Consider the following 11934-nt stretch of genomic DNA (forward strand, 5'->3'; position numbering starts at 1 on the left):
AAGAAAATCTGCAAACATACATTTCTGTATTTATTTTAGCATAACTTTATTATTATAAAAGGAAAAGAAACAAACAATACATGAAAAATCAGTTGAAAAAGAAAATGGGTTTTACAACTTTTACGCTGATTGAACCCAAGCTGGAAAGCAGATCGAAGAAATGTGTGGTTGAAATAAAGAAAGATGGATGTAAAGTTATAAAAAGTAATTTATTTAACATAAAAATAAACAAAACAAAAAATAAACAAACATTCTGATAAAGTCATCGTACAGACTAATCTAATGATGTAATTCCAGAATTTCTTCCTGCATTTACAGTTCATGGTTTTCCAAGCAGCAGCTGAAAGCAGCACTGTGATGCCTGCACCTCCTCCTCCTGTCCTCTGAGGCGTCACAATCCTGTTTTCCTCCGCGTTGGGACCAGCAGCAGCAGCAGCAGCATCAGGCTCGCAGACTGAGACCCGGATCAGAAGAGTGGATGTCCCGGCTGTGCGCAGACCTGCTGCCGGATGCAAAGCCAGCTCAGAGTGTGATGCAGCTGTGTGATGGGAGGATCCGCCGGCCAAGATGGGCAACAAGCAGACAACCTTCACCGAGGAACAGCTGGAGGCGTATCAGGTGAGGGGGGGCAGGATGGAGGCGGACAGCTGGATGTCCTTCAGAGAGGCGTGAAAGGTGGAGAGGTGTCTGCCTTCATGGCTCAGCAGAACGCAGACCACATCAGATCTGCCTCCTGCTGCTGATTGGCTCTGCATCCTGCTGCACTGGATGATGATGATGATGGTGGTGGTGGTAGTGGTGAAGATGCTGACTGATGGTGAAAGCAGATCCTCCCTGAGGACTGGCCGCTCTGACTCACTTTCTTCGTCTCTCTGTTTGTTCCCAGGACTGCACCTTCTTCACCCGGAAGGAAATCCTGCGGTGAGTGTGGCGCACGGCGAAAGTCTGCTGGTCTTCTTTTCTTTTTGAATCTACACCTTCATCACTCACTGAGGGAGAGGAACGACTGCAGCTCGGCTATTTTTCCTGCTGTGTATTGTAGGCGCGATGTGTTTACACAATGGTTTTGATGATTGGCTTTACTGTACTGGGATCTACTAAACTCACACTGAACGCAGCGCGCTTGGAGTATATTTTAATAGCTGATTGACTCATTTTAACGAAGCACAAAAGGAAACACTTTATATGCTTCACACACCTGTCCTGCATGGTGATACGACCCTTCAAAGTTTACTCAAAATGCACTTTTTGAAGTTTTCTCCAATAAGTAATTAGAAACAGATCAAACATCCATGGTACAGATGGTATTTCTGTTCCTCTACATCAAAGTGGATGTTACTAATGCTCAGAAAAGGTTACAGGAAGAATTGTACCAAACAAAAAACACATTTTAGCTTCAGATTGTGACACTTGAGTGGGCTTAAAGTGGATTTGGGTTGCATGCTTTAAACAGAGCTTAAATGAGTTTTTCAGCACTGGAAAGATCTCGTGTAGTCATGACGTTGTGAAGAAACAAAAATGCTGGGAAAAAAATTTGTGCAAAATTTCCACCCACACCTATGCACCTCCAGGACCTGCAGCTCCACCTGTTTTCATAGTATGAGGTGAAACTGTTCAGTAGACTGAAGTGAGATTAACTGAGCTGATTTCAAACATCAAAACTGGATTTTTTAACTTATTTTAAGATGACTTGTAACGTAGGCTGATTCACCGTTCCTGTATTTCCTGTCACATGACCCAGAGTTAGACCTTCATATTAAACCTGCACAGTTTAGAAAAATAATGAGTAAACGTATCTAAAGGAAATCCCTGTGAGCCAAACACTCAAACTTCAGATTGCTCTGAATGCTTTGATTCCATCATTTGGTGCCAGTAAAGCTCAAAAAGTCTGGATGCTGCCCTTCAGCAGGCTTCTGCGAGTTGACCAATCAGAAGAAAATGGCATGAGAGGGGGTGACCTTCAAGAAACAGTCCCTGGGTGGGATAAATAAAGGTCAAGACTGAAACTCTAGAGGTGGAAATGAGCAGATTGGAGTCGCTCAGACAAACACTTTACAGCTACAGACGGACAGCGTCGGCGTGTTTCAGATTCTCCTTCCTTGTTCCAGCAGCTTTTATCTTAAGGTTGCATCATTTTGTTAGGAAGGCTTTGATCACTGACTGACTGATGGAAACTTGTTGCTTTTCTCTCATCAGTCTGAAATTTGGGATCCTGAATGTAAAATGTTATTAAAGTGAATGTATTAGACTCCTGTGTAAACTGCTGACTTTGCTCTAATGTGCTGCAGGTTACACGCTCGATATCGTGAGCTGGCGCCACATTTAGTGCCGCTGGACTACACCAACAACCCCGACATCAAAGTCCCGATGACGCTCATCGTCACCATGCCTGAACTGAAGGTACAGTTTGTACAGGTCAAAATTCTGCTGGCTGATGCAAGACTTTAAAACAAATGTGTCTCACATCCCGGTTTTTGTTGGCCGTTATGTTCAACTGTGTGATGTTTTGCGTCTGTGCTGACAGGAAAACCCGTTTAGAGAGAGAATCGTGGAGACGTTCTCCGAGGACGGACAGGGGAACCTGAGCTTCAGCGACTTCATCGATATGTTTTCTGCCCTCTGCGAAGCTTCACCCAGAGAGCTCAAGACCATTTACGCCTTCAAGATATACGGTAACGTGCGCCTTCAGGTGGAGAAGCTCGGGTTGGGTCTGAGATGACACACCTGTGGCAGCAATGTGCCTCGGCGAGTACTCGCTTCAGAATAAGTGCTGTTTTCCCGATTTAAACAAAAATAGCATGACTATATAAAAGATTATTTTAATAAATTATTTCAACTTCGTAAGTATATAATTAAGAGAAAATTATTAATTCCTGGAAAATGATTATTATAATTTCTGAAAATATTAAAAGAAAGTAAAATGTTAATATACACAAATCTCTCCTAAATGTAAATAAAATGGCCAAAAATATGTGAATAAAAGAATTATCATTCAAAATAATCAAAAAATTTAAATAATTATTATTAGTCTAAAAATTATTCTTCTAAATATTAATTAAATGTCACTAAATTAACATTAAATGTCTAAATAGATTTAAATGGTCTCAAAATAATATATGAAAAATCTAAATAAAGTCTAAGAAAATGTATAGTTTACAAAATGATTTCATTATTTGCAGTTATTACTGTTGATTACATGGAGATTATTCGTAGAATAAGTTCAGGTTTTTGTGGCAGCCCAGTACTGAGTCGTCTCGTTGGGGATCTGGTCCAGACTTTAACAGGGACAACTTCATCTGTAAGGAGGACCTGGAGAAGACCCTGAACAAGCTGACCAAAGGGGAGCTGACGCCCGAGGAGGTCACGCTGGTGTGTGACAAAACCATCGAGGAGGCCGACCTCGACGGAGACAACAAGCTCTCATTCGCCGACTTTGAGAACATGATCTCCAAGGCTCCTGACTTTCTGAGGTACCGTCATCTCTTCTGTTATGTGTTCATTTTTTAAAGTAAGGCAGAGACGTGGCTGCTCCTCTCCCACAAACCTCCACAGTGACAGCGCGAAGTTAGAAAAGTATGTGATTGGTTTTTTAATCCTTAATTTCTGTGTTTGGAATCGGTCCAAAGTGTTTTTTGCTGCTCAGACTGTTGTCTGACTGTTTCTTATATTTCCCCTCCAGGCTGTCATGGGGTGCTGTTGCCAGCTCATCACAATAATGTCACATAACACATCAGCTCTGTGCTCTCTGCTCTTGAAGCAGCATTTTTTGGAGGAAAATATGCTTTAGGGTCAGTTTTCTTCTGTTCTGCTGGCAGTATCACTAAAACACGATGATCTGCAGGGTTATCAACAGTTTTCATCCATCCACCACAAAGGCACACACTATTTTAGCCTTTTAATTCACAGTCAGCCGTACAGACTGTGCTGCGGCTCAGTATGATCCTCCCACTAATGCAGCGGTGTCAAACTTACTAAATGAGTCTTACTGTGCGCTGGAAGATATTTGTAGTTCTTGTTTGATCTGCTGCTCAACACACATCAGTTGTTTCACGATTGAGGCTGAACTGAGGGGCTGCATGAAGGGACAGCATCAAATCAATGAGAAGCTTCACCGTGAAGCTGCCGGCGGGATGTCTCCTGAAAGGACAGAGGATGGTTGTGATCCAGGTCCTGATCCAGGTCCTGATCCAGGTCCTGATCCTGGCTGTGAGTGTTTCTCACTCAGGCTGCTGAGTCTTCTGCTGCTCTGCATAAAGCTGCAGAGATAAAACCCACGAGTTTTACTGCTGGCAATCCATCACAGTGTCCCACAGTGAGCACAGAGGAGGGGTGAAGGGAGAGACAAGGGGAAGAAGAGTAGAGTGAGGAGGAGGAGGGTGCATTTATCAAGTCATTGAGTTCAGTCATTAATTTGTCTATCACACTGCACCGCCGCTCAGAGATAATAGCTGGAAACTGGGCTCAAGGGTTGGTGTTACTATGGCAACAGAAGCAGTTAAACTGTAAAAAGAGAAAGCTGGAAAGCCATTATGTTTTTACTAGCAGGTACATCACCTCCCGCGTCACCCTGGTTACGGTCAGCCAGTTAATCTGACGTCACAAAGCCGAGCAGCTCGACTGTCATAAACGTCGGCGTGAACGCGCGTCTGCAAGGTGCGGCGCACAGATCGCAGCATTTACGCTCGTCCAGTCATTTATGTCTGCTTACAACAGACTCTGCAGCACCTGCTGCGGACCCCCAACCGGCCGGCCCTCCCTGAGCCCGGTTCTGCTAGAGTTTTCTTCTTGTTAAAAGGGACTTTTTCCTTCCCATTGTCACCAAGTACTTGCTCATAGGGGGTCGTCTAATTGTGGAAGTTTTCTCTGTAGCACTGTGGGGTATTTACCCGACATTGTAAAGTAGTTTGAGGCAGCTCAAAGTGAGCATGTTTTCCATGAGCATGTTTTCCAGTCGCTCTGCCCTGGAGGTGAATCCTATGAAACATTACATGCAAAGATAATTGTCAGAGTTTTAATTTAAAGAGTAAAAACAGACTCCTGACAGCAACTGAGATGCACCATTACCATCCTGCAGTTGATACAACGAGGCTAAATTTCACAGTTTCATCCAGTTACAGCCTGAGAGGTTCAAACAGTTAATGATGATTCAGTCAGTCCTAGAAGTCACCCACATCTGCTTGCTTTGTGTCTTCAGCAATTTCCACATACGAATATGAGGCAGCTGAGATCCTGCAGAGGAAAGACGTCTCTCTTCGACCCCGATTCCACCTGAACCTCGGACCCAGCTCGACTCAGTGCCTGTCCTTTCTACTGCCGGCGGGGAGTCTTCTTTCCTGAAAGATCCTGAGACCTGGACTGTCTCGATCACGCAGTCATTCCAGAGGGGATACGGTTACTGCATGAAGCCTCTCTCTGGGATGGAGTTTGAACTCAGCTTAGACAGGGCTGACTTTCTTCTCCCCTGTGGACGTTTCCGATTTTCTGAGAAACATCTGTGAGGACGGCGCCGCAGTGGATACAGAACAGGGCTTTTCTGAATTTAGTGCTTTTCAGAAAGGCCTCATCCAAAACTGGATTCTTTTTAAAAGCACATCTTTAAAGGGCAAAACAGTGAGGAGCTATGCAATCTTTCTCCATAAAGTGCATGTTGTAAATTGCTTCTAGCTGGTGAATTTGTACATCTGGTTTAGTGAAGCATTCTGGTGCATAACGACAATCATAGTAAACTGTAGCTCAGTTGATGGAAGGGCTCTCTCTGTCATCTCACCTGTACTCCTGGCTTTGATAAAACTTTTTCCTGCCTCCTACTAACTTGATATGACAGCTTTCACTCTTTCAAGACAAAATATTTTATGGCTAGAATCAAATAAAAGGTTGTTCTGTCACTCGATGCTTCACGAGGCTTCTTGTCTGAGAAAACCGATCCAGGTTCAGGCGAGGGCGCGAGCTGTTCCTCATCCTGCAGCTAAACACATCAGGTCTTAACATTGGTTTGTACCATCAAGTGTCTAGAGGAAGAACAGGAGGAGGTCCAGGAATGCTGTTGGTCTGCAGCTTTGAAGGTCTGAAGGTTTGCTCTGCTACAGGAAGACACTTCAAAGCACCTTTCACTGTAAGCCTTTCTCTTAATGCACAATTTATATGAGAAATGATTTACAATACTGCATAGTTTCACCTAGTAGGACTCTCACTGGGCTGTTGGTTACAGGGAGCACTGTCATGCTGGGGGAGGAGGTGGAGGAGCTGCAGTTTGGATGGGCCGTTCAGTCGTTACACTTTTAGAGCCTGCAGATAACACGTTATCTCAAACTTATCACTTTTGATTTAAATACTCTGCTAATCCACCGAAAGATTCAAACCCCACAAAAATCATTTTATCACAAATCTATTTATAACTTTCCTTCTAGTTCACCCAGCTCAAATGTCTTCAAAAGATTTTTCCCCTAAAATTCTGAACGAGGACTGCAGAAAAGCAGCCAAGAGGAATTACTGGCTGGAATCATTTGCATTATCTGTACCCAGTCATGTCTAACAATAGAGGAATGACTACTCCTGTTCTAACCTCTAGAGACGTGATCCAGTCTACAGATCAGTTAGCGTAGCTGCTAGTGGTCTCCTGTAAACTGTGGGGTCAGAGTCGGCTGTAGTGATTCAAGGAATAAGAAATAGATGTGTAAAGACGGAGCTTCAGACATCCGTCTGTACTAAGAGGCCTGGAATTACTGGGAAACTAGAAGGTACAAGATGAGTTCACCTCTCCTTCACAGTACAGTCAGCTGGCTGTGAGTTTGAACTCTGGGTGGTGTGAATAAGCTGAAGCGCCTCCTCCTGCAGCTGCTGTTCAGTTCAGGCTGCAGAGGCACATCCGTCCTGATTATCATGAGCAGCCAACTGTGGTGAAGACACGGCGTTCCTGCTGCTGCAGCACAGCAGCCTTCATCTGCTGGATTACACAACCTCCACCAGGACACACCTGACATTTACAGGTACAGCACACTGCACGCAGGGCAGGATGAGCACCCCGCAAGGCCACCAGTCTGTAATGATCTATGCAGCATATGCTAATCTCAACCAGAATAACAAAAAGATTAAATGTCGATTTTTGCCAAACGAGGTTTCTCTCTCTGCAGTGATGGTGGAGAAACGTGAGGTTAGCATACTGAGTCAGAAGAGTCACAACAACAATAAACAGGAAGTCAGTAATGTTAGTGTGTCAGCAGGTGGAGCTGCAGTAGTAGCACTTTAGTAGCACTCTAATTTGAATCGTTGACCGATGCCCTCAGACTAACAACTAATTTGAACTCAAACACTTAAAAAACAAAACATTAAAAAATCAAAGGAACATTTTTGTGGGTAAATTGTCATCATGTTTTTCAATACAACCTGCTGAGACAACATGAATTTATTTCTATTTTATAGTACAGTCCTGTGAAAAGGCACGTTTTAACAGGACTCTATGCAGTCATGTGTAAAACTAAGCAAACATACTGCTTCCATTGGAATTAAGATGCTGCTAATCAAATGCACTTAGCTGATCATCTATAAATTAGAGCAACTCTATAAAAGCAGAGGTTTTGACATTTTGCCGTTGTGCATTAACACAATCACAAAGGAGTGGACGTCTCAGCAAATTCACACCAAGGTCAGACAACTTAAGACTTCTTTGTTATCAGTGTGATTTTTTTTTTCCCTTTTGAAAAACCCGTGAAGGTGTGCCAGGACTGTGGGAGAACAGACGGAGAGCAGGTACCAGGACCTGAGAGCAAAGAACCATCTTGCTCTGAGGTCGCAGTTCTAATCACTGTACTCATCTGAAATCAAACCGAGTCTGTAAGTATACCTCAAAACTAACAGGACGCATACACATGGATTATCACCAGTAAGGTGCTTTTGTTGTCCATGTGGTGTCTATGCTGGAGGTGAAGCAGGTAAAGTCTGCAGACTACACGCTGCCAGACTTTAAATAACCACAGAGGAGAGTGTGTGATATTAGATTGTTGTGTAACTGAAGCTGAGGAGCATCGACGTGTTGGCAGGATGAAACAGCAGCTGATGATCAGCAGATAGCAACAACATCGACCTGTTTTCACTGACAGAAACATGAGACCAGTGTTGATCTGAGGTCAGTAGAATTTTAGCAGGAGCTGCGCTTCACATCCAACTCACAATTCATCCACAGAACAATTCATCCAGCAGTGCTTCTAGTTTTTAGCAATCACGTGTGTGCAATCAGCAGTGAACACATGGAGTTGAATTCATCCTCAGAAAGTGACAAAAATAATTTGCAATAAAATAAAATACTCCACGGATCAACAACATAATAATATAAAGAAGAAGAAAAATGATGACTAACAGATACCTTCCACACCGTGCTGGCTGTGTTGTGCCGTTTATTGTTTGCAGGTAGTTGTTCTGCTGTGTTACACTGACACCTGGTGGCGAGTGGTGGATTTACTGACAAACGTTTCTGTACTGAAACAGTAAAACGATTAAATAAGCACTGACCGAACTATTAGTGACCGGTGTGGTCGCAAAACCATGTTCGTTCGTTTGTTTTGTCAGATTTTATCCACCGTGCTGATGGACCCGGGAACTAATACGTTTCACAGTTGTATATACAACCTTTACGTCCAAAATCCGGGGGATGTGACGTCAGAGGCGATGCTAGATTTGAGGTTTTAACATGAAATCTATAGACGATTCGTATGTAAATAAACGGATCGTTGTACAGCGAAAAAAAATCCTCCCAACAGCTTACATAAATCATATCGGGGAGGTCATGTCTGTTCGACTTTTAAATAATGAAATTTCCGACGATGTAAGCACGTGGTTCCATGGTGTAATGGTTAGCACTCTGGACTCTGAATCCAGCGATCCGAGTTCAAATCTCGGTGGAACCTGCCCTCATTTTTCTCCTGATACACAGGAATAAATCCATCAAGTATAAAAAATAAAATTGACTGAATAAAGTCACAGCAGTTAGTAGAAGCGCAGCCCTGTGCGCAAGTGTCATAGGACCAGGTGACATTCATACCTCATATCTTTACTTTTTGATATGAAATACAAGAAATACATGCAGTGGTTTATTGAAAAGAGCAAATATAAATGTAAATGCAGCAGTCCGGTTTCTATGACCATCTTTATTCTTCAACACAACCTTAACTCTGTTAAGCATTTAAAAAAAATCTTATTCAGGAATAGATTTACAGGCTTGTTGAATCCCGCACTGCTTTGATAATGTTGAGCTTCAGGTTCTGGGGAGGCTAATCCATGACTGATAATGTTCCATTGTCTGTTTTTATATCCAAGAATGCTTTTACTGCACTGGCACTGTGTTTGGAGTCCTTGTCCCAAACACTGAAAAATGGTTAAAAAAAAAGAAGTTGTTTTCTGTCAGGTTTTTCCAGATGATGTTGCATGGTGGATCATCTGAGAAGCTCCTTCAGTCCTAAAAGCAATTGGTGGAGAGTCCCAGATTTTAAGCCCTATGGGAGTGTCTCCAAGAGGATCATGGACCCCCACTGTTCCTCTGCCTAATCACCCAAGCCAAGGTGTGAAAATGGGTGTCGGTCACAATCAGACAAGGTTTCGGGTGAACCCATTGTGAAACCTAGTCCCACCCTGCCGTGTGATTTACTGAGGTCAAAAGGCCCAGGATGTGAGTGGGTGATAAGGCGTCTGTGAAGTGAGAACCATTTCAGGTGACTACATCATGGAGCTCATTGAGAAAAGACCAAGGGTTTGCAGCGCTGTCAACAAAGCTAAGGGTGGTTCAGGAATCTAAAAGACTTATTTAGAGTTATTTATCAGTTTTTTTCTTTGCTACATAATTCTTGCTTCATATATTTGATATCATCAGTATGTATCTACAATGTAGAAAGCAATAAAAATAAACACAAAAATAAACAAAATGAGAAGGTGTGTCCAAACTGTTGACGGGTCTGGCTCCTTGGAAGCAAAAGATAAAGAAGTGAAGTGTGGCTCAAGAGTTTTACACAGTACTTCACTTCTTTAACTTTTAAGATCAGGTGATTAGCTTGAGTAATCACATACATTTCATAGTCATGCACAAAGACAAATGTAAGAGAATGTGCACAGAAACAAAGCAGGGATGTTTGATGTTCCACATGTCTCTCATGGTTAACGGCTCATTATTTTAAACATTGTAAATGAGAAGCAGTGATGCCTTATTTGCCCCTTAAACTGAACATGACCCCTCACTTTGTATAGTGGTGAGGATTCGGGCCACCAGTCAGACGTTTGGAGGTCCAGATTGAGCCAGACTGTGGGTGATCCTCTCTGTTTATCAAATCATAGATTTAAAGTCTTAGTTCCTCATTAAAACGCCTAATGTCCTCATTAAATCGCCTTCATTAGTGGAAACAAAGCAGGAATGACACAGAGGGTTGCAGTCCTGGCAGAATGGATGGACAAGGTCAACCTGACCTGAACACGACCTTGATGTTACCTCATCGGTGATTTATGCAGGAGTTCATGCTCTGGATTTAAAAGCAGGAAATCAGTTCTAACTGGACAAACCGTCCGCTCTCAGCAGTCTGTCAGCAGTCTAAGAGCTGAAGCGAAATCACCTTATCAGCCTAGAGGAGAGAAAGGCCCATTTAATAGAGCTGCAGGTCAGACTGAGGAGGTCATAATGAGCTTACAAAAGAGCCGTTTGGCAAAAATAAATAAAAAGAGTGCACAGTGCAGAGCATATGGTTTCCCTGGTATGCAAAAGGAGACGGTTTAATGTGTGCAGTGTAAAAGCTAAAAAAAATGTAACGTAAGGGATGAATATCAGAAGTACAAAGTGAAATGTGGCTACAGCTTCGAGGGACAAAGCTTTGAGACTCACAAACCTGAGCCCGACTCCTTCTTCTTCTGTCGTTTACAAGAAACCAAAAATCTAGACATTGCTCATTCTCACTTCATGTGTTTGAACATGTGTGCTGCTCTTACAGTCTGGGCTCTGCTGGCTTCGGTGCTTCCAGCAGATCATAAATCTGCAGCAGTGATTCTTTGCAAAAAACCTGGATTTGGATCATCACCGATGTGTTGGACTGGGCTGAGGTGTTAACACGGCGCAGAAAAGTTAGACAAATATTACTGTCAGCGCCGTCAAACACGTACCAGGGTTCGTTTGATGTCACGGTAGATCTTTCACCATGGATGAAAAAAAATTAGGAGGTTGTGTAAAATGTTAATAATGACAGAATTCAGCTGTTTACAAATCCTTTACATCTAATTTTTATGTGCGAAAGGACCTTTACCCTGCTGACTCTGGAAAAGTACTGTTTTAATTCTTTTAGACCTGAGTGCAGCACTGTTGATCACACAATCCTATGAAACCGTTTGAAGACGTGCGTCGGCATCCAAGGTTCTGCTCTAAAATGGTTTGCCTCTTACTTAGAGAGCAGAACTCCTTGATGCAGGGCAACAAAACTCTTCCCCTGCTACACTTACTTGTGGAATACCTCAGGGCTCTATTCTGGGCCCCGTCTTATTCTCCTTATACATGCTCCCATTAGGCTCTATTTTTCAGAAACACCAAATTTCCTATCACTCTTATGCAGATGATACACAGTTCTACCTCTGTCTAAAACCATGTGCTGATAGCACATTGCAGAAAGGTTCAGATTTTCTTAACAATATTAATTGCTGGATGTCTTTGAACTTTCTCAAACTAAACCATGACAAACTTGACATTATCATTTTTAGCGACTAAGACTGTTAGTCTCATAAGAAATGTCTTGGGCCCATTATCAGCTATTGTACATCCCCATGTACATCTGAGGACTTTTGGTGTTGTTGAGTTTCCTGCACTCCTCCTTTTTAGGAATGTATCAGACTGTTGATTTGAACACTCCTACATTTTTTTGCTATCTCTCTGATAGCTTTATTTAGGTTTGTCAGCCTAATGATGGCCTCCTACAC

General features: G+C 42.8%; 1 protein-coding gene and 1 non-coding gene across 2 annotated transcripts; both read left to right on the forward strand.

The window, feature by feature from the left end:
- The first annotated feature begins 567 nt into the window (after positions 1-567).
- Positions 568-5216, forward strand: LOC146639266 (calcium and integrin-binding family member 2-like). Its single transcript, XM_085351340.1, has 6 exons — positions 568-618; positions 887-921; positions 2289-2400; positions 2525-2672; positions 3275-3470; positions 5195-5216. Exons 1-6 carry the CDS (start codon positions 568-570, stop codon positions 5214-5216), a joined length of 564 nt encoding a protein of 187 aa, XP_085207466.1.
- Positions 5217-8828: 3612 nt separating this feature from the next.
- Positions 8829-8900, forward strand: trnaq-cug (transfer RNA glutamine (anticodon CUG)). The gene has a single exon. It is a non-coding gene; the product is annotated as a tRNA-Gln (tRNA).
- Positions 8901-11934: the final 3034 nt, after the last annotated feature.

This window comes from Diplotaxodon limnothrissa, linkage group LG1, assembly GCF_057381915.1.
Source record: "Diplotaxodon limnothrissa isolate DT_005_m linkage group LG1, D_limnothrissa_male_GT1.1, whole genome shotgun sequence".
Lineage (NCBI taxonomy): Eukaryota > Metazoa > Chordata > Actinopteri > Cichliformes > Cichlidae > Diplotaxodon > Diplotaxodon limnothrissa.